The sequence below is a fragment of the Ranitomeya imitator genome, chromosome 3, assembly GCF_032444005.1.
Source record: "Ranitomeya imitator isolate aRanImi1 chromosome 3, aRanImi1.pri, whole genome shotgun sequence".
NCBI lineage: Eukaryota > Metazoa > Chordata > Amphibia > Anura > Dendrobatidae > Ranitomeya > Ranitomeya imitator.
In genome coordinates, this window is record NC_091284.1 from 61,829,683 (window position 1) to 61,853,504 (window position 23,822).

At 46.8% G+C, this 23,822-nt stretch overlaps 2 protein-coding genes across 3 annotated transcripts in view; one reads left to right on the plus strand and one right to left on the minus strand.

Moving 5' to 3' along the window:
* Positions 1-21,681, minus strand: part of LOC138672691 (multidrug resistance-associated protein 1-like) — a 93,552-nt gene extending 71,871 nt beyond the window's left edge. The window contains exons 1-7 of the mRNA XM_069760904.1: positions 21,455-21,681; positions 17,707-17,768; positions 15,902-16,037; positions 14,246-14,373; positions 13,183-13,360; positions 8,861-9,115; positions 4,288-4,353 (exon numbers count right to left, since the gene is read on the minus strand). Of these exons, the coding sequence (XP_069617005.1) occupies positions 4,288-4,353; positions 8,861-9,115; positions 13,183-13,360; positions 14,246-14,373; positions 15,902-16,037; positions 17,707-17,768; positions 21,455-21,505 (876 nt within the window). The 5' untranslated portion in view covers positions 21,506-21,681. The remainder of the gene's footprint in view (positions 1-4,287; positions 4,354-8,860; positions 9,116-13,182; positions 13,361-14,245; positions 14,374-15,901; positions 16,038-17,706; positions 17,769-21,454) is intronic.
* LOC138672692 (stomatin-like) overlaps positions 1-23,822 on the plus strand; it is a 179,527-nt gene that overhangs the window by 53,267 nt on the left and 102,438 nt on the right. The window lies entirely within an intron of this gene.

The following is a 23,822-nucleotide window of genomic DNA, read 5'->3' on the forward strand; positions in this document are numbered from 1 at the left end:
ATGGAGCAAAAACCATGAAACAGTCAATTACAGATGGTATCTCTTGGTTGGCTGAGATTCTTAGCCACGCTTGTGTCAGACACGGACTTACAGGATCGTCACCTATAGACGGCACTAGAAAGTCAGCGTTCTTCCTTCTGGACAAAAGCTAATTTGCATAATACCTCCCTTGTGGTTTTCTCCCAATGGTCTTTTGAGGAGGAATGCCTACAAACTAGAGCATTACACTTACAGAAGCAGACACAAGAATTTCAATCCGCTATGTACTATAATGACAGTACGGAAATTACCTCTTTATAGAGTACTAGATGGCAGCCCGATTCTAAAGAATCGGGAGTCTAGAATCCATATATACTTTATTTATTCAAATGTAAGAATAATACAATTAATAAATAATAGTAAGAAAGAACAAAAATAATAGGCAGTATATGGAGAAAACACCAAACAAAAGTTCAAAATTGGTGTGAAAATGTCACTGAACCACTTCACAACTAAATATATATAGTTTTGGTAAATGGTATTATCATTTTTTTGACGAAATTCGGCAGGAGCTTGAAGAGCAACGTCACTGGGCCCGCCTCCACGCAGTAGAAACTTGCTGTGAGGTAAAAATTCAAAAATCACACCAAAATGGCGGGCGGAGTGTGTCACAGTACGGCACGTTTCTGATTGGTCGCTCGCAGCAGGCGGCAACCAATCAGACACTGGACACTGTTGACGTCACTTATCTCCGGACATTAGCTCCGGACATTAGCTCCGGACAAAGCCACGGAAGTTGGCACAAATTGCAGGAAGTAGTATTCTAGGCAATTATATATTAGAAGAGGACCCTTTAATGAGCCTTGCCATATGACTTAAGATAAAAGCCAAACCAGAATCTTAATTTGCAGAAACAGTGTTTCGGGGCCCCTCATCAGTGCAATTTCCAAGAGGAGCATTGCAAGGCTTAAAAGTGTTCTCCCATTGGCATGTCACTCTTTACAAGGAGAAACATTACCCCTTGGATCGCTATCAGAAGCCTCTCACCTAGCCAAACCATATCTCACACTTTGCACTGACGAGGGGCAGCACCCATGAAACACTGTTTGCAAATTGAGATTCTGGTTTGGCTTTTATCTTAAAGGTACCGTCACACTCAGCAACTTTCCAACGATCACGACCAGCGATACGACCTGGCCATGATCGTTGGAAAGTCCTTGTGTGGTCGCTGGAGAGCTGTCACACAGACAGCTCTCCAGCGACCAACGATGCCGAAGTCCCCGGGTAACCAGGGTAAACATCGGGTTACTAAGCGCAGGGCCGCGCTTAGTAAGGCCGATTTCACACGTCAGTGGCTCCGGTATGTGAGGTGACAGTTTCCACACCGGAGCCACTGACACACGTAGACAAATTAAAATCAATGCATCTGTTCAGATGTCATTGATTTTTTGCGGACCGTGTGTCGGTGTGCCAAACACGGAGACATGTCAGTGTTCGTGGGAGCGCACGTATTACACGGACCCATTAAAGTCAATGGGTCCGTGTGCCGTGCAGGAGACAGCGCTACATTAAGCGCTGTCCCCCCCACTGGTGCTGAAGCCGCGATTCATATCTTCCCTGCATCAGTGTGTGCTGTAGAGAAGATATGAATAATTGTGTTTAAAATAAAGATCTATGTGCCCAAAGTGCGCTCCCCCGCACAACCACCCCCTGTGTGCCCCACCTGTGCGCCCCCCCGCTGTTCTGAAAATACTCACCCGGCTCCCTCGCTGGCGCTGCTTCCTGTTCTGGCCGCATCTTCTACTGTATCAGCGGTCACGCCGATTACAGTCATGAATATGCGGCTCCACCTCCCATAGGGGTGGAGCCGCATATTCATTACTGTAAATGAGCGGCCCCACGTGACCGCATACAGGAGAAGATGCGGCCAGAACAGGAAGCAGCGCCGGCAAGGGAGCAAGCCAGGTGAGTATTTTCAGAACAGCGGAGGGGGGGAGGGGGGGGGGGGTAAAGGGCGCACAGGGGGTGGGAGGGCGGGGGGCACATAAATCTTTATTTTAAACACAATTATTCATATCTTCTCTACAGCAAACGCTACTGCAGGGAAGATATGAATGGACCTTCAGCACCAGATGCTGGTACGTGTGGTACCCAGTGGGCACACGGGCGGCACACGTGTGCCGCATGTGTGCCACAGAAACGCACCGGCACACGGACAATTCCGGTACCGGAATTATCTGGACGTGTGAGACTGGCCTAACCTGATGTTTACCCTGGTTACCATTGTACATGTAAAAAAAAAAAAACACACTCACATTCCGGTGCCTGTCACGTCCCCGGCATCCGCTTCCCTGCACTCCTCCTGCATCCTGTGTAAGCGCCGGCCGTAAAGCAGAGCGGTGACGTCACCGCTGTGCTCTGCTTTACGGCCGGCCGGCGCTGACACAGGATGCAGGAGGAGTGCAGGGAAGCGGATGCCGGGGACGTGACAGGCACCGGAATGTGACTGTTTTTTTTTTTGTTTTTTTTACATTTACAATTGTAACCAGGGTAAACATCGGGTTACTAAGCGGCCCTGCGCTTAGTAACCCGATATTTACCTTGGTTACCAGCGGGTGATCTAGCGACGAAATAAAGTTCTGGCCTTTCTGCTCCGACCAACGATGTCACAGCAAGATCCAGATCGCTGCTGCCTGTCAAACACAACGATATCGCTATCCAGGATGCTGCAACGTCACGGATCGCTATTGTTATCGTTGTAATGTTTTTCAGTGTGAAGGTACCTTTAGTCTTGTTGCAAGGCTCGTTAAAGGGTCGACATTCACTTTTAGAATTGCTACATCCTATAGGTGGCAATTGAGTTCTAGTCCTCTTCCTCTTTGAAGAGGTAATTTGCATAATTAATTTCCCAGAGGATTGCAAGGTTTTAAATCCTTCTCACATTGACTTGCCAGTCTTGGCATGTTCCTCTCCCGAAGGAGAGACGTTACCCCTTTGATCCCATAATGCCAGAACACATTACATAGTATTATTTTCCAGTACGTAAAGTGTTAAAAATACTAAAATTTGTGGGGTGGAAAGCAGCAAGCTGTCAGTATCCCTGCAGCGCCACTGCATGGAAAATAAGGCATGACAATTCTTATCAGTATCAATGGTTATATCCTAAGGCTTGGACATGATAGACGCCGTAGAGCAAGAAGAGCTCTTAGCTTATACTCGTAGGTTGTGCACAGGGGGCTCCGTACTATGAAACTGGGTTGGGAGGTAGAAGAGTGAATCTGTACAGGATACGTAAAATATACATTTGTGTGTGTATATATATATATATATATATATCTCTATAATATAACGCTGTGAGCGTCACTCTGTCCGAAGCCTTTATAGACTGCGCAGGCGCGACGCTCCTAGCATTAAATTATAGAGTGTCAGGAAAAAAAAAAAATGGCGCCGAAAGGCGCGGACTGCCGGGAGCAGGGGGTCGGGAGCAGGGGGACACCGTGCACATATTTGCGCGATGATTATGCTGTGGCACTTCATGCCACAGCAATTTGTTACTTACGCCACCTGATTCCTTTGTCCTGCTGCCGGAATCGGCGCCTGCGCACTGCAGTGTGTCTTCAAGAAAATGGCGCCGGAAAGCGCGGACTGCGCTGGCGCTGCTTCCGCCAGCAGGACCAAGAAAATGGCGGCGGAAAGGAATCAGGTGGCGCAAGTAACAAATTGCTGTGGCATGAGGCTGTGGCTACTTACGCCACCTGTGACGGGGCATATACTATGGAGCATCTTATGGGGCATATGGATGGGAGCAGCAAATTAAAGAACGGTGGCGCAGGATGGGAGCTGCACATGACAGAATAGGGCAGAACATGACAGAACGGGGGTGCAGGATGGGAGCAGCACATGACAGAACGGGGGAGCAGGATGGGAGCAGCACATGACAGGATGGGGGCGCAGGATGGAAGCAGCACATGACAGGATGGGGGCGCAGGATGGGAGCAGCACATGACAGAATGGGGGCGCAGGATGGAGCAGTACATACCAGGATGGTGACCATATACCAATATAAATGCTCGCCACCCGGGTAGAACGGGTCCGATAGCTAGTATATATATATATATATATATATATATATATATATATATATATATATATATATATATATATATATATATATATATATATATATATATATATATATATATATATATATATATATATATATACACACACACACACACACACATATACTATGAAGTGGGGGCAGAAGGATTGGCACAGATCAGGCTTGGACCCAAGAGCATCTCATACCTTTATTCCATGTAAGATTTCGTTCAGTAGTTTGATGCGCTGATCTTTACTCTTCAAATGACTTTTCTGCGGAAAGGAGATTAAAATTATTGCTACTGATTACAGTGTGACTGCGCTTTCAGGTAACTTTTCAGAAACAGCTGTTACGTGTGTATACAAGAGGACAGCACTATAGGACTTGTATCCTGCATTTTAATGGTATGTGCACACGTTCAGGATTTCTTGCAGAAATTTCCTGACAAAAAACGGACATTTCTGCCAGAAATCCGCATGCGTTTTTTTCGCGTTTTTCCAGAGCTTTCAGAATGCATTAAATAGCGGGAAAAACGCAAAAAATCCACAAAATTAATGAACAAGCTGCTTTTTTTAAAGCGATGCATTTTATTCGCGGAAAAAAAAGGCATCATGTGCACAAAAATTGCGGAATGCATCCTAAATGACAGGATGCATATGTATGCGTTTTTTATAGCGAAAAAATGCAAACAAAAAACTTGAAAAATCCTGAATGTGTGCACATACCCTTAAAGTAGTTTTTTCCTCCTCTATAGTTTCTGGAAGGTGCAGCGTTTGTACTTTGTTTTACTCTGCTTGTGTCTCTCTCCTGCTCTTTGCTCCCCTATCTCCACAGAGACTTCCAGACAGCAGGAGTCAATTTATGCTTCAACGCAGACAGATTTGTGCAGATTTTGAGATTAAACCATCATTGCAGGAGTTAAGTGCCTGATCAGTGCAGAAAGAAACATATTTCTATGATAAGATATACAGTTAGGGCCAGAAATATTTGGACAGTGACACAATTTTCGCGAGTTGGGCTCTGCATGCCACCACATTGGATTTGAAATGAAACCTCTACAACAGAATTCAAGTGCAGATTGTAACGTTTAATTTGAAGGGTTGAACAAAAATATCTGATAGAAAATGTAGGAATTGTACACATTTCTTTACAAACACTCCACATTTTAGGAGGTCAAAAGTAATTGGACAAATAAACATAACCCAAACAAAATATTTTTATTTTCAATATTTTGTTGCAAATCCTTTGGAGGCAATCACTGCCTTAAGTCTGGAACCCATGGACATCACCAAACGCTGGGTTTCCTCCTTCTTAATGCTTTGCCAGGCCTTTACAGCCGCAGCCTTCAGGTCTTGCTTGTTTGTGGGTCTTTCCGTCTTAAGTCTGGCTTTGAGCAAGTGAAATGCATGCTCAATTGGGTTTAGATCTGGAGATTGACTTGGCCATTGCAGAATGTTCCACTTTTTGGCACTCATGAACTCCTGGGTAGCTTTGGCTGTATGCTTGGGGTCATTGTCCATCTGTACTATGAAGCACCGTCCAATCAACTTTGCAGCATTTGGCTGAATCTGGGCTGAAAGTATATCCCGGTACACTTCAGAATTCATCCGGCTACTCTTGTCTGCTCTTATGTCATCAATAAACACAAGTGACCCAGTGCCATTGAAAGCCATGCATGCCCATGCCATCACGTTGCCTCCACCATGTTTTACAGAGGATGTGGTGTGCCTTGGATCATGTGCCGTTCCCTTTCTTCTCCAAACTTTTTTCTTCCCATCATTCTGGTACAGGTTGATCTTTGTCTCATCTGTCCATAGAATACTTTTCCAGAACTGAGCTGGCTTCTTGAGGTGTTTTTCTGCAAATTTAACTCTGGCCTGTCTATTTTTGGTATTGATGAATGGTTTGCATCTAGATGTGAACCCTTTGTATTTACTGTCATGGAGTCTTCTCTTTACTGTTGACTTAGAGACAGATACACCTACTTCACTGAGAGTGTTCTGGACTTCAGTTGATGTTGTGAACGGGTTCTTCTTCACCAAATTAAGTATGCGGCGATCATCCACCACTGTTGTCATCCGTGGACGCCCAGGCCTTTTTGAGTTCCCAAGCTCACCAGTCAATTCCTTTTTTCTCAGAATGTACCCAACTGTTGATTTTGCTACTCCAAGCATGTCTGCTATCTCTCTGATGGATTTTTTCTTTTTTTTCAGCCTCAGGATGTTCTGCTTCACCTCAATTGAGAGTTCCTTTGACCGCATGTTGTCTGCTCACAGCAACAGCTTCCAAATGCAAAACCACACACCTGGAATCCACCCCTGACCTTTTAACTACTTCATTGATTACAGGTTAACGAGGGAGACGCCTTCAGAGTTAATTGCAGCCCTTAGAGTCCATTGTCCAATTACTTTTGAGAGGACGCTATGCATTACAGAGCTATGATTCCTAAACCCTTTCTCCGATTTGGATGTGGAAACTATCATATTGCAGCTGGGAGTGTGCACTTTCAGCCCATATTATATATATAATTGTATTTCTGAACATGTTTTTGTAAACAGCTAAAATAACAAAACTTGTGTCACTGTCCAAATATTTCTGGCCCTAACTGTATTACAGTAACAAGTTTCCTATCTTTGCTTGTACTAATTTATCTCTCTCTCTAATATATATATACCGTTTATATTTTTTAAACAGTGTAGTTGCTATTTAAAAATGGTGGTTTTGTTTAGAGACAGGATAAGCAACTGTGATATATACACTGCGCAAAAAAATAAAGGGAACACTAAAATACCACATCCTAGATATCTCTGAACGAAATATTCCAGTTGCGAATTTTTATTCATTGCATAGTGGAATGTGTTCAGAACAATAAAACATAACAAATATCAATGTAAATCAAAATGAATATCCCATGGAGGTCTGGATTTGGAATGATACTCAAAATCAAATTACAGGCTGATCCAACTTCAGTGGAAATGCCTCATGACAAGTTAAAGATGCTCAGTATTGTGCGTGGCCTCCACGTGCCTGTATGACCTCCCTACTTTACAACGCCTGGGCATGCTCCTGATGAGGCGGCGGATAGTCACCTGAGGGATCTCTTCCCAGACCTGGACTAAAGCATCCGCCAACTCCTGGACAGTCTGTGGTGCAACGTGACGCTGGTGCGAGACATGATGTCCCAGATGTGCTCAATCGGATTCAGGTCTGGGGAACGGGTGGGCCAGTCCATAGCTTCAATGCCTTCATCTTGCAGGAACTGGGGGGTCTGGCATCTTGAGGTCTGGCATTGTCCTGCATTAGGAGGAACCCAGAGCATATGGTCTCACAAGGGGTCTGAGGATCTCATCTCGGTACCTAATGGCAGTCAGGCTACCTCTGGTGTGCACATGGAGGGCTGTTGGGCCCTCCAAAGAAATGCCACCCCACACCATTACTGACCCACTGCCAAACCGGTCATGCTCAAGGATGTTGCAGGCAGCAGATCGCTCTCCACGGCGTCTCCAGACTCTGTCACGTCTGTCGCATGTGCTCAGTGTGAACTTGCTTTCATCTGTGAAGAGCACAGGGCGCCAGTGGCGAATTTGCCAATCCTGGTGTCCTGTGGCAAATGCCAAGCGTCCTGCATGGTGTTGGGCTGTGAGCACAACCCTCATCTGTGGACGTCGGGCACTCAGACCATCCTCATGGAGTCAGTTTCTAACAGTTTGTGCAGACACATGCACATTTGTGGCCTGCTGGAAGTCATTTTGCAGGGCTCTGGCAGTGCTCCTCCTGTTCCTTCTTGCACAAAGGCTGAGGTAGCGGTCCTGCTGCTGGGTTGTTGCCCTCCTACGGCCCCCTCCACATCTCCTGGTGTACTAGCCTGTCTCTTGGTAGCGCCTCCAGCATCTGGACACTACGCTGACAGACACAGCAAACCTTCTTGCCACAGCTCGCATTGATGTGCCATCCTGGAGGAGCTGTAGTACCTGAGCCACTTGTGTGGGTTGTAGAGTCCGTCTCATGCTACCACGAGTGTGAAAGCACAACCTATATTCAAAAGTGACCAAAACATCAGCCAGAAAGCATTGGTACTGAGATGTGGTCTGTGGTCCCCACCTGCAGAACCACTCCTTTATTGAGGGTGTCTTGATAATTGCCAATAATTTCCATCTGTTGTCTATTCCATTTGCACAACAGCATGTGAAATTGATTGTCAGTCAGTGTTGCTTCATAAGTGGACAGTTTGATTTCAGAGAAGTTTGATTTACTTGGAGTTCTATTCTGTTGTTTAAGTGTTCCCTTTATTTTTTTGAGCAGTGTATTATATCCGTGTAGCGCTGTTAGGGTGTGTGCACAGTTTTTTTAGTGTTTAGTTTTTACACCTAAAGAAAAAAAAAACACTTGAAAGACTTTTCTTATTAATTTCTATAGTAAACGGCTTGCTGATGAGGAGCTCAGTTTTGGGGCATTTTTTATGTTTGGAAAAATGCCTGATGGTAACAATATAGCTGCATGTCACTTCTTTGAAGTGGTTCCAGATGGAAAACATCATCTAATCAAAAAGCTGAAAAAAAATATAATAATAATAATAAAAAAAAAAAACCTCTGCAAAAAATGGCTATACATGTATATGGGAACCATATATGACAGTTTAGGCCCTGGCCCATATTGCCGCATGCTGGGAAACAACTAAATCTTACCTGCATTTAGTCTGTGCTCACACATTACAATCAAATTGCAATTTCCTCTAGATTTTTACAAATCCACAGTATATGATTATTATTCATACTGTACCTTTAACTGCTTAACCTTGGCAGCGATATATGCATTCAATGGTATAACCAGGAGCAGCACGGCCACTCCGGCCAGAACCGAGGCGCCCAGCTCCTGCCACAGGAAGACGATCGCCAACAAGATCTGGAACGGGGCCGACCACAGCAGGTTGAGGTTTACGCTGAGGTCCATGAGCTGCTGTGCATCCGATGACATTAGGTTTACCACTTCACCGACGGTAAACTTTCTGCGAGTGGAACTTGCTAAATTTAAGGACTGGGGGGGGGGGGGGGAAGAAAAATACAAAAACATTTTCTTAGTCTACGTTCACATTAGCGTTTTGCGGGGGCTGTGTCGGGCGCAGCCGCGGCGACGCATGCGTCATACACCCCTATATTTAACATGGGGGCGCATGGACATGCGTTGTCGTGCGTTTTGCGACGCATGCGTCTTTTTTGGTGCAAGCGTCATGGCGCACAGGACGCAGCAAGTTGAATTTTTTTTGCGTCCAAAATCATGCCAAAAAAGGACGCATGCGTCACATATTGATGCGTTTTGCATGCGTTCTTGTTCGCGTTGCCGACGCAGCACCGCACAACGCAAATGTGAACATAGCCTTACAGAAAAAAGTGGAGAATATGGAGTTTGTAATTTTGCGTCTAACTTGGAAACCAACATTTTATAATATTTCACTGCATCCAAAATAAAATGAAAAATTAAGCACATTTTCAAATAGTCTTGATTAAAAATGCTTTCTCGTTTATGGTCTGCAGCTCCCGTGCAGATCTATGTGTCTCCATAGTAATACAATGTAGTCAGTAAGCCATACTCTTTTCCATCTGTCCCTTACATTACAGAATACAAAAGTAAAGTGACGGGTGCACCTGGGAAAAAACAAAACTTAAAGATTCTTAAAGGGTTCTTACTAGTGATAAGTGAGCATGCTGGGATAAGGTGTTATCTGAGCATGCTTGCGTCATAACCGAGTGACTTCGGCGTGCTCGAGTGGGAGTGGAAATGCTACGTTTCATTATGCAGGTGTCTGCATCAGAATATGCAACGCTAATTTTTTGTTACTTTTTTTTTGCCATTTTCCACTTTATTATGCATTTTTTGGTGCAAATTCGAAGCAGTGGGGGGTTTTGATTCCCTTTTTAAACATGCCTTTTTTCAGGCCTGGGAAATGGTGTTACACTGCACACACTGAAGTCCGTGGATAATCCTATAAGGACACGTTCACACCAGGAGATTTTGATATTGCAGATTTTCTGCACCGATTAAAAATAAGAATTAGGTTTTTTTTGGAAAGTGCACAAAGTATAAAAACTTACCAAAACTTTGTCGTCGAAACAAAGGCCAATAGTGGCAACAATCAGCCAGAGGGAGACTTTTTTTTTCCTTCCTGCTCTCATAGATGGCTACAGGGGGTTCTCTACTGTGCCGAACTTTACCAGCACTTAACATAAAAGATGGCAGTAATAAATAGAACCTTTCATATAAAGGAGGTAATGGATGGCACAGCTGAGCGGTATGACTGGCCGGTCCGGCACACCGCAGGCTGTCAATAACAAGTGTGAGGCAGCAGGGCCACACCACAACTTCCCCTGATTACTGAGGAAATCTATCATGTGGCTCCATGACGGACCCCGTGACACAATCATCAATCTGGGTCATAACGAAGAAGCGATGGGTCCTGGGACCAAATCCCACCAAGGACAACATCTGTATGTTCTCCTGTGTTTGCGTGGGTTTCCTCCTACACACCAAAGACATTCTGACAGGGAATCTAGAATGTAAGCCCTAATGGGGACAGTGATAAAAGTCTGTGGAATTAATGGCGCTATACAAGTAAAATAAACAAGGGTGTGCAAGGGTTAAAAAGGATGTCCACCCCTGAGGAAGTTTTTGGCAAACCCTCCAGTAGCTTGCCGAATTTTTTTAATGGTGTGCAATATACACACTATGAGGATTCCGCTCTGATTGCAAATCGTCAAGTGACAAATGCTGGACCCGGCATAGAATGGCCGCACGCTTGTGGTTGTATGACCAGGGCTGGAAGCTGCAAGTGGAGAGGACTCCTAGCAGTATATACATTACATACCGCTAGGACTCAGAAAGTTGCAAGGCTTCCTCAGGGGTGGACAACCCCCTTTTTTTTTTTTTTTTTTACATAGTCAATAATTTTTTCCCCCAAGTGTAGTTTTTAAGGATTTTGCAACTTTTTTGGAACTTTCTGCCAGTCTTCCTTCTAGTGTTAAAGAGGTTGTCCACTACTTTAATACTGGTGGCCTCTCCTTATGATAGGTCATCATCAGTGTCTGATTAGTGGGGGTGCGACACCCGTCCGTGGCCACTATCAGTAGACGGAGACGCCCCATAACTGAGCACTTCTGGCCGCCACCGTTACCGAGAACAGCTGATCAGCGGGGGAGCCGGGTGTCGCACGCACCCCCACTGATCAGACATTGGATGACCTGTCCTATGGATAGGTCAATGTTAAAGTAGTGGATAACCTCTTTAAAAAAAAAAAAAAAAAAACATTTAATGTCATACATTAGAAAATTGCAAAGATTAAATAGAATATGTCAGCAGGATTTCACTCCAACCCAAAACTATGAATGCGCTGGTATCTCTTTCAGAGACAAGTCCATTAATACCTTTACATGGCCAGTATGTTCCTGTGTTACTGAGAAACCAGGGTTTAAATTGATATGCAAATTACTAGAGTAGATCTGACGCCTCTGTCACTCCATCTCTATTCCCCGCCTAATGCCTGACTGCATGACTGACAGCTTCAGTTCTGTATGATGTCAGACAAAAGAGGTCTTTAGACAAGCAGATGGAGGCGGCGCCGGGCAGAGTAGAGCTGGAGTGACAGAGGCTTCAGATCTATAATAGTTCTTCACCCTCATTTACATATCAATTTAAAGACCCCAGTAAGGGAGGATCGGACTGGCCATGTAAAGGTATAGCTGGACTTGTCTTTGAAACAGATACCAGCTCGCATACAGGCATCATCCCTCTCTGTGTGCATTAGTAATTAAAGGGGTTGGGCAAGATTAAAAAAACATGGATGTTTTCTTCCAAAAACAGCGCCACACTTGAGCACGGGTTGCTTGTGGTACTGCAGATCTGTTCCATTGAAGTAAAAACAGGGTTGTTTCTAGTAGAATGCAGCCATGTTTTGGTAACACCCCATAAGAAGTAATATTTTGACATTTTTTCAATTGAGTTGTGCAGCTGCGGGGGCAGGCGACGGGTCGCTGCATCAGGAGGAAGATGCGCCGTTTATCATCCCAGATAAGTGGGCGACATCCATGTGGTTATTATTGATTATTATCAGCGGTGCGACTCCCCCCGCCTATCCTGTGCCAGTGAGAATACTGGGGTCTGCAGCAGGGGGACGTTAGACTTTGCAACATCTGCACCCCCAAAACTTAAAACTACGGAGAAGAGGACGATTGTGCACAGAGGATCACAGAGCCGAGTTTGAGGTTTGTAAAGATTCATCAGAAAACTTTTACACTTCTTTAGAAGTTACATAAAGAAAACCCCCCATAAATAATGAATCCAGGCCGAGGAGCAGGTGACATCACGGCGCCATCTTGTGCTTCATGCCACCTACACCTGAGTGTGTCACACTGGGCCCCTGGTGCACGCCAGGCCACACAATGCTTTCCTATCACAATACCTTAAACACGCAGCTATGTTTAACCCCTTCATGCCGTAGACAATTCTTGAATTTAAAAAAAAAAAAATAGAATTATTTTTTGTTTTGCGCTTCCTTAATTTTTCATCTTATTAACATAGCTTAAGGTATCTGCAGGAGGCGCCGTACGGGAGCGGAAAAGGTGCCAAAAGCTACACCCCACAGGTCTGAGAATGAGGTTCTGTCTTATAAAATCCCCCCCCATCGGTGCCATTTTTTTATTTTTTTTTTTTGCTACTTCACTTTTTCCTTTCCTTCTCTGAAAAGCGACAGCTTTTTTTTTTTTTACTTCTGCGTCGACACAGCCTTATCATGAGATGTATTTTTGATTGACAGAATTTACTGTACTTAAAAATGAGGAAATAAAATTAGTAAAATGGTTGGAGAAAAATAAAATACACTTCCACCATTGTTTTTTTTTTGCCTTAACAGCATTCAATGTGCAGGTGTATTTTTTAATTAAAAAAAAAAAAAAAAAAAAAAAAGGACTCTAGCAGTACATGGCCGCTATACCAGTGCGCAGGGAAGCAGTTCGTTACTGGCTGATCTTCCTGCATTATTACCAACGTATCACACAGGACACAGGTAACATGTATGGCAGCAATATTCTCCAGCCACATGTGACATAACTCACCTTCTTGTATATGGTCCCAGTGATGGCCGTCTTTATCTTCGCCGCAGTCAGCATATTAAAACGCTGGTACAATTGTAGGATGAGTGTCTGCAGGATGGTGACGATGAAAAGAGCGAGTGCAAGCAGATAGCCGGTCCCGACCCCGTCCTCGGGGTGCTCGCAGAACACAATCATACTCCTGGGAACAAGTAAAAACGCGTAAAGCACCTAAAGATTAAAACAACACTATTACTTTTTTTTTTATAATATAAATCAAGAGTCCACGTGAAGAAAAGAAACTGAGTAATATATCTTATCAGAGAAATCTGCTTGTTTCTCCTGCTGGACGGATCATTCATTTTCAATTCACAGGTAAGATGTGTCTTCAGTGCATACAGATTTCCCCATTACTGGGATAGAAGACAGTTGGTGCTCATAAAATTCTATGGAGAACTGTAACTATCATTTCAGGAGAACGTGAATGTCAGTTACTGCCTCTAGCTCCGCCTCACTCTCCATAGAATCTTATAAGCACCAATTGTCATCTATCTCAGTCACAGAAAATCTCTCTTCACCACTTACATTTTACCCATATATTGAGAATGAAAGATCAGTCCAAGAAGAGAAAGAAGCAGATTTCTGTCATAAGATTTATTACAAAGTTGCCTATTTTCATGAGCACAATTGATTTATGAAATAAAAATTAAAACAGTTACACTAGAAGTTCTGCATCTGATAACTAGTCAAGACACAAATGACGACCTAATATGCTAATAAATTATAGATAATCTAAACAAGAAGAGCTGCAGTGTAAAGTACAGGGGAAGACGGGAGCAGCAGCCTGAGGCCCCAACATGATTCATTTCACTTAGACGCTACAGCCAGGTTATATTTATTACAATGTAAAAGACGGAAAAAGTAGCTGACGCCATATAGCAGTCATGTGTATACGGTATATCTTGCGGAAGCACGGCCTGCCTATGTTATGCTGACATCCTACAGGCTGTATCACAAACCAGAACGTCTGAAGCACAGACCACAGCACCACAACAGAATGATGGACTCGAAAAAGCATTTTACTCACTTCAATATCTGAGGGCTTGTAAACGCCAGGACATCAGCCACTACCTTCATGAGGGCCACTTGGATGAGCGAGGACTTGAATGTGTGCCACAATGCCAGCACCAAAGACGCCTTTTTGGACCCAGAATCCTGGGAAAGTTAACACAGAAAATTGACTTTAAATATCCTATCTGGACAGTAGGCCAGAATCTTTTATGAAAGTGTAAACTACCTAGGTTGATTGACAGCTCCTCAGTGTCTCTCTTCCCTGCTGAAATCTCACTCTACTTAGTACAAGCTGCAGCTGTCAGTCATGCAGGGTGTGTAGAAACTGAGCACACTCCTGAGATATTTCACTCTATAGCTGGACTCCAAAAATACTCATCTTAACTACTTCTGGATTGCCTACAGAATATAAACATCTGGGCTGTCCGCAATCTACTCTGCAATGACCTTCTAATACATCACCATAGTAAAGCAGCTGCACGTGAACATCCATCTGTGGCAGCGGGGCACTGATACAGCTGAGCTCCCCACAGAGAAGGCAGGGAGGGTTTATTACCGTCCCTGCCTTCTCTATCACTGCATACGCAGAGCAGAATAAGAACGGTGTACAGAGCAAATAGGAAGCGCTAACAACGCTTCATCCTCAAAACCCAGTGATCATGTGACCGCGCAGGTAGAGAGAGCAGGAGCTGCTGGGAACAAGACCCGCCCTGCTATGCAAGCAAGAGACTGAATTTCCCCTGTAACTAGTGATAATATACCAGCTCCAGTTAAAGTAGAATTCAGATAGAAATAAAGTATTTAAATGTTGAAATGCCCCCCCCCCCCCTTAAAGTCTTTTATGGCCCTAAAAAAGGGGGCACAATATGAGAAATAAATAGTAGGTAAAAAAAGGGAAATGGTGAAGATTCTAATACTTGTTTGTTTTTATTTCAACTTTTAAAAAAAAAAATGTATTTGCCTTAGGGAATTTGCTCGACTGCAGGTACAATACACTGCAATATTACTGTAGTGTACTGTACATTCATCGATCTATACAGTCCTTCAGTGCGCCCCTGTCACACATAGTGTAGGAAAGACTAAGTGAAACACGAAGGGATGAGGGGAAGGGAGCCCAGGGGGGACTGGGGACCCCTAGGCACATCTAAAGTCACCCTGTCTGCCCTAAACGTCCCTATATAGGTTCTGAACCTATCGCCGAGCAGGAGCCTAATCCCTGCCTGACCCTGGCAATAAAACCTGCTTAGGGAAGGACGGGGTTTCCACTAGTCAATCCCCACTACAACTAAAGACAGCTTGGATAGACAAACAAGGGGAACACTTATCTTGAGTAGACAGAGGCAACACAGAAGTCCTCTAGCAGCACCAAAGAAGAAGATAGCCGACTGCTATTGTTCCAAGCCTCAACAGGGGAAAATGTAAATATCTCTGTCAATTCCCAGTAGCAGGCTGTGAGTTTATAAACACTCAGTCCTGGTGTGTCAATTAGAGCCGGGGAGGTTGCCACTGGGTCCAAGAGTCAGATGGACTAGGAAGGTGTCTGCAAAGCCAACCTCAGAGACCTTCTGCAGCCAGATGCTGTGCGACTGCCTGCAGCCTCCGACACACCCGTGACTGCCCCTGGCTGCCATGCCAAGCAATCCATTGGCATCATGTAATTGCACAGTTTTACCTTTCTGTCTTGTTTGACAACTTCCTTCCTCCAGTTTCCTTCAAATGCTGGGATAACACTGTAAGAAGAGTCATCGCCATTCAGCTCTACGAGATCTTCTCTTTCCAGTGGTTTCCTGTAGCCGAGCTTTATAATTCTGGAGAAGATGAAATAACCGAGGTGAGACGTGTGATGATTGAGGAAGCAGTGCTCTGGATACACATGTTTAGGAAATAGATGAAAGTCTGCTGGTCCCTGCTAAACAAGTCTGTCAGGTACTGCAACCCCTCATCGGAGGTTTACACACAATGTTAGGGAACGGCATAAACCAGCAATTCCTGATTATTTGAAAATTAAAAGTTTAGTACAAATGTTTTTACAGACATTCCATGCCACATTCTGATGTACAATACATGGAGAGAAGTATGGGGGCACATGTCTCTGTGCCTCGATGAATTCGAGAGAGACAGGATTCACCGCTGTAATGGTCATGATATTTCTGCCCTCTTAAATCTTCCACAAAGTGCAGACGCCGTCACATTACAAACCTCTGCCGACATTGACATCAGTAAATCTGCACCCCTGTGGGAAGGTTAATGGCAAAGCAGCTGCATGCAGCCGCATATCATCAAGCACAATGCCAAGCATCGGACGGAGTGGTGTCAAGTCGCCCCCACTGGAAGAAACATGTCCTATGCAGTGACGGGTCACACTTCTGTATCTGGTGTCTGACAGACGAGTCTGGGTTTGGTGAATGCCAGGAGAACTTAACCCGCCTGACTGCATTGTTCCCACCGGACAGTTCGGTGGGAGAGGTAATAGGTATAGCATTATAGGCTTGTTCTCTGGGGCCGGCCTCAGCCTTTTAGTTCTAGTGAAGGAAGATCCAAATACTTCAACATGAGACATTTGGACAATTGTAGCTTCCAACTTTGTAGGAACAGTTTGGTGGAGGCCCCTTTTTCTGTTCCCCATGACTGTGCCCAGTGCACTAGGTCCATAAAGCCACATTTGGGGCAGTTTGGTGGAAGAATACAACCGGCCACACAGAGCCTGGATCTGAACCCCATCCAACACCTTTAAGATCATCATCATCGTCGTCTGAAGTAATTAGGAAAACACGGCACTTATGGAATTCTGGTGGTGCACAAGTAGGAAAACCAAATCCGTGAGCTGCGATGTAGAAATACTTGGAACTCATAAAAGGTGTAATCAGGAACTTATTTATTGAATGAAAAAATTCCAGAAAATTAAGAGACGTTTCGGTCAATACCTGACCTTCATCAGTCGTCTGGATAGAGGAGATCTAGCTTCTTAATATTGTGCTCAGCGTCCCCTATAACGGCATTTTGCTTTTTTAATCTTGATGAATTAAAATAATTGTTTTATGTATATTTGGTGGTAGCTCTTCCTTGTCCTGTATGCATGTTATATGGGATTGGTTGTTGCGCTACACCTATGAGTGTGAGTGAACGCTCTTCTGAATGAAGGAGCAAAAATTCCCACAGAACCCTCCCAAATCTTGTAGAAAACCTTCCCAGAAAAGTGACAGCTGTTGTAGATGGAAAAGGGGGATATAACTACATATCAATGTGAATGTAGGGGGGTCATAAAAGTGCCTGTGGGTGTGGTGTGTAGGCGGTATGATACGTTTGTCCATATAGTGTATGTCGGCCAACCTACGGGAGACTCCCCTGTATGATGTCTTAATGTTATCTCTTGATATTCTCCTCATGAGATAACGAAATAATAATAATTACATAAAAATATTAGTATTATTAATAATAATATTTAAAACAACAAATAAAGACATTAACATACTGTACCTGTTATACCAGGAATATGTCACCCTACTGAAGAAGGACACCCTGTATTCCGGATTCTCACCCTGTGAATATAAGGTGACAGATTACAACAATGAAATATATATAATAACAGAGAATAAAGCACGGCAGCCCGTGTGTGTGACTCATCATGTGATTGCTGTCCTCAGGCCGTGGTGTGCGGACTACAATGGTGGGAACTTTCCCTTCTGCTATTCCATCATCCTCCAACCTGAACATCCGCTGCATTTCTAACAAACCAGTGTCAGGTAGTTGCAGCTGGCAAAGTCCGACATCAGACTCATATCTGACGAGCACGGCGTTTTGCTAGAACTTGTCGTCAGTCAGTGCTTGGAATTGTATTTTGCACATCTCATCTCGTATCGATGACCGTCCATCCTCATAGGGCGGGATCCGTTCCGGGATCTTAAATTCTGTCTGTTCAGTTATAGGAACAAACAAACTTCATAACTTCATGTCCAAAGCCGATCAGGTGCATAAGTCGTCGATCAGACATCAGCTGTTGTATGAATTTTATCTGGGTTTTTTTATGAATAAAAAATTCTGTGTATTTGTAAGGGCCGCGTCTCCGCAGAAAAACACAGAAACATCTCTGACTCTGATCCAAGCCATAGCGCAAACTCCCAATTCAATTCTCTGGGTCCATGGAAAAAAAAAAATTAAACATCGGACAGCGCCAAGATGCCTTCCATGTGTTGTCTATTTTTAAGCGAAGGTCCGATATTAGAAGCTGGACTTTTTTTTTTTGCACACGAGAAATATTGATGGTAAGGGTAGGTGCACACAACCGTTTTCTCTCCGGCTGAGAAAACGGTCTAATTATTCTGATAAGGCCGGGATCACACATACGCGACATACGGCCGAGTCTCTCAGGTGAAAACCCAGCTTTGGCACTCCGGAGCGGAGCGTGCACCCGCACAGCAATACATGGAGCCGCACGCTCCGCTCTGGAGTGCCAGAGCTGGGTTTTCACCTGAGAGATTCGGCCGTATGTCGCGTATGTGTGATCCCGGCCTTATACTTAAATTCTCCACCCTCTCCATTTTGTCAGTCTGTGAAAATCTGTCCGCACTCATAGGCCACGTTCATATGCTCAGTATTTGGTCAGTATTTTACATCAGTATTTGTAAGCCAAAACCAGAAGTGGGTGATAAATACAGCAGTGATGACGCGTTTCTATTATACTTCTCCTCTGATTGTTCCTCTACTGGTTTTGGCTTACAAATACTGAGGTAAAAAAAAAAAAAGTCCAAATACTGACCGTGTGAACGTGGCCAATCCCACACGCTGCAGGTTGGATTTTACTCATTTACACTCACATAGACGCAGTATAACTTACACCTCCAGCTGGGAATCGGACAATGTATTACCTCTATCTGGCTGAGAATGCTCTCACATTTCGTCCTCCTCTACTGGAGGAATATTAATTACCTTAAACCTGGAAATTAATAACAAGGTGCCGACTAGAGGGTATCTGACCCAGCTACGGTGGCCAAAGCAGTCCCCGAATATTCCACAACTGTTTTAGGAGGCTGAAATTCCACCGGTGACACATACCACATATGGTGGTTATGCTCCATAGTCCGCAGATTGTGGATCAGGGTTTACTGCCTTATTCTGTCACTGAGATTAACCTAATAAAGACCCCTGGGAGGCTCTACTCAATAAACGTACCCCCAATCTCTACCAAGTGCTCATCTCTTTTATTTTTCTAGCAGCTAAGCAAACCATAGCTTCAGCCTGTGAAAAAAGTCAAGACCTTACTAAAGTCAAAAGGTGTCTCCCATGGTACATGATTAATGGAAAACTAATCAGCCATACTCATGGATAAAGTTTACAAAAATGTGAGAACGTTTGGCTCCCCTGGGCGGAATGCGCCAACCATACCCCCTTCGCCTAAAAACCTCTGTCACCTCTGACTCTTCCAAATGTATTTATTAATCATGAGACACGATCAGTCTCCCCCTTGGGCTACTCTTCTCCCCCCTTCCCCGCGCCTCTATATATTTGCCCCCCTACAGCTTTTTTAATTAGACTGTATCTTTTTACTAAAGTTTCTGTTCTTTGTCATATTCAGGATATGTTAAAATCCCCAATAAAAACTTATTGTTTAGAAAAAAAAACAAACAACGACCGCACTTTATAAAGATTGGACATGTATCTGATTTTATCCTTGGATCACTTAGTCTGAGGGGAAAAAAAAAGTCAGACATGTGGGCAGCCCCACAGAAGATTCAGTGAAACCCATAGATAGCGCTGGTCCGATCCGATCGGTCGTGCCCACGATCACATAAACTGACATGGACCAAACACGGATGAAGATCTGATCCAAATCACTGATGGCCTCTGCACAATGCTCCAAACAGTGTAATAGACCCACACATAGCCCTGCAGATAGTATAATAGCCACAACATATCCTTCCACACAGTATAATGCCCCCCACATAGTATTCCAAATAGTGTGATGGCCCCACATAGCCCTTCTTAACAGCATGATGGCCCTGCATATTACGACGGCCCCCACACATCCCTCCAAACAGTACGACGGCCCCCACACATCCCTCCAAACAGTACGACGGCCCCCACACAGCCCTCCAAACAGTACGACGGCCCCCACACAGCCCTCCAAACAGTACGACGGCCCCCACACAGCTCTCCAAACAGTACGACGGCCCCCACACAGCTCTCCAAACAGTACGACGGCCCCCACACATCCCTCCAAACAGTACGACGGCCCCCACACAGCCCTCCAAACAGTACGACGGCCCCCACACAGCTCTCCAAACAGTACGACGGCCCCCACACAGCCCTCCAAACAGTATGACGGCCCCCACACAGCCCTCCAAACAGTACCATGGCCCCCACACAGCCCTCCAAACAGTACGACGGCCCCCACACAGCTCTCCAAACAGTACGACGGCCCCCACACAGCCCTCCAAACAGTACGACGGCCCCCACACAGCCCTCCAAACAGTACGACGGCCCCCACACAGCCCTCCAAACAGTACGACGGCCCCCACACAGCCCTCCAAACAGTACGACGGCCCCCACACAGCTCTCCAAACAGTACGACGGCCCCCACACAGCCCTCCAAACAGTACGACGGCCCCCACACAGCTCTCCAAACAGTACGACGGCCCCCACACAGCTCTCCAAACAGTACGACGGCCCCCACACAGCCCTCCAAACAGTACGACGGCCCCCACACAGCCCTCCAAACAGTATGACGGCCCCCACACAGCCCTCCAAACAGTACCATGGCCCCCACACAGCCCTCCAAATAGTGTGATGACCCCCACACAGCCCTCCAAACAGTACGACGGCCCCCACAAAGCCCTCCAAACAGTACCATGGCCCCACACAGCCCTCCAAATAGTGTGATGACCCCCACATACCCTCCAATTAGTATGATGGCCCCATATGGCTATAAGTTCTGTTTCTATACAAGATAAATGTCACCATCAATGAGGCAGTAATATACATGACAGTCGATCTGGAGGTGATACAGGTGTTATTAGCACTGTCACCCAGCTTTCCCAAACCTCTAAATGGCAGATCCGACCAATCAGAGAGGAGCAAAATACATAATGGTGTTTGCTGAGAAGTTGGGTGACAGCTATGCTACAGATGAATGCACTATTTGCAGAAGAGAAGGACTTTTTTGTTATTATTCCTGGTCATACTATATAATAAGCGGTGATCGCAGCAGAAGGACACAGTGTAACGTTACCTGCCCGGTGTCAGACAGCCTCCCGTATACAGCGCTGCTCCGGGCCAGCATTGTGTGACTGCAGTAGATCCCAGGAGCATGGATCTGCGGAGATCGATCACTTCCTTACACCACAGATCGTATCACACCGCAGCAGCACAGGACACTCGCCGCCCGCGCCCCCTGCTGGTCACTGGGAGCCACTTCCTGCGTCTTCCATTCATGTTCTCCCTGTGCAGTCACAGTCCAGCAGGCAATCAGAGGTTAAATGACAGCCAGCCAATAGCGTGCGCCGAAAACAATCGCGGTAATGCCAGAGTCCAACATCCAGCCAATTGTAATGTATGTCAGGGGCAAAGAGCCAATCAGGGACAGCGCTGCGAAAATCGTACACAGAGGTACACGGGCAGCAGTGGTGTGGTCAGTGGAGAACTATTGGAAGGAGGGACTGCACACAGGCGTAGTAGCATTGCACGCTTGGCGATTCCAAGCGCTGTGCATTAGACAGGGATGGAAAGAGATGATTTGCATAGCTCCGCCTACTGCAAAGGATTCTGGGTAAACCTGCTATTCTTTGTATTATGCTGCTTGCAAGTACTTTCCGTTTCAGGAAAGCATCCACTATGTACACAGAGGTGAGCACTGCAGCCAGATGGAGACTGGGTAATGATGTCAGATGGCAACCAGAAAACAAAGTGCAGGTGTGATGATGGTGTTCCGCAACTCTCCTGCGCCGCTCCCTCCTGTGCTACCCCGGGCCCTCTCCTTCCCCTCCTGCCCCACTCCTCTCCTTCCCCGCTCCCCTCCTGCCCCACCCCACCCCTCTCCTTCCCCGCTCCTCTCCTGTGCTACCCCTCTCCTTCCCCGCTCCCCTCCTGCCCCACCCCACCCCTCTCCTTCCCCGCTCCTCTCCTGTGCTACCCCTCTCCTTCCCCGCTCCCCTCCTGTGCTACCCCTCTCCTTCCCCGCTCCTCTCCTGCCCCACCCCACCCCTCTCCTTCCCCGCTCCTCTCCTGTGCTACCCCTCTCCTTCCCCGCTCCTCTCCAGTGCTACCCCTCTCCTTCCCCGCTCCTCTCCTGTGCTACCCCTCTCCTTCCCCGCTCCTCTCCAGTGCTACCCCTCTCCTTCCCCGCTCCTCTCCTGCCCCACCCCACCCCTCTCCTTCCCCTCCTGCCCCACTCCCCTCCTGCCCCACCCCTCTCCTTCCCCGCTCCTCTCCTGTGCTACCCCTCTCCTTCCCCGCTCCTCTCCTGTGCTACCCCTCTCCTTCCCCGCTCCTCTCCTGTGCTACCCCTCTCCTTCCCCACTCCTCTCCTGCCCCACCCCTCTCCTTCCCCGCTCCTCTCCTGCCCCACCCCACCCCTCTCCTTCCCCGCTCCTCTCCTGCCCCACCCCTCTCCTGCCCCACCCCTCTCCTTCCCCGCTCCCCTCCTGCCCCACCCCACCCCTCTCCTTCCCCGCTCCTCTCCTGTGCTACCCCTCTCCTTCCCCGCTCCTCTCCTGTGCTACCCCTCTCCTTCCCCGCTCCTCTCCTGTGCTACCCCTCTCCTTCCCCACTCCTCTCCTGCCCCACCCCTCCTTCCCCGCTCCTCTCCTGCCCCACCCCACCCCTCTCCTTCCCCGCTCCCCTCCTGCCTCACCCCACCCCTCTCCTTCCCCGCTCCCCTCCTGCCCCACCCCTCTCCTTCCCCGCTCCCCTCCTGCCCCACCCCACCCCTCTCCTTCCCAGCTCCCCTCCTGCCCCACCCCTCCCCTCTCCTTCCCCGCTCCCCTCCTGCCCCACCCCACCCCACTCCTCTCCTTCCCCGCTCCTCTCCTGTGCTACCCCTCTCCTTCCCCGCTCCTCTCCTGTGCTACCCCTCTCCTTCCCCGCTCCTCTCCTGTGCTACCCCTCTCCTTCCCCACTCCTCTCCTGCCCCACCCCTCTCCTTCCCCGCTCCTCTCCTGCCCCACCCCACCCCTCTCCTTCCCCATCCCACCCCTCTCCTTCCCCGCTCCTCTCCTGTGCTACCCCTCTCCTTCCCCGCTCCTCTCCTGTGCTACCCCTCTCCTTCCCCGCTCCTCTCCTGTGCTACCCCTCTCCTTCCCCGCTCCTCTCCTGTGCTACCCCTCTCCTTCCCCACTCCTCTCCTGCCCCACCCCTCTCCTTCCCCGCTCCTCTCCTGCCCCACCCCACCCCTCTCCTTCCCCGCTCCTCTCCTGTGCTACCCCTCTCCTTCCCCGCTCCTCTCCTGCCCCACCCCTCTCCTTCCCCGCTCCCCTCCTGCCCCACCCCACCCCTCTCCTTCCCCGCTCCTCTCCTGTGCTACCCCTCTCCTTCCCCGCTCCTCTCCTGTGCTACCCCTCTCCTTCCCCGCTCCTCTCCTGTGCTACCCCTCTCCTTCCCCG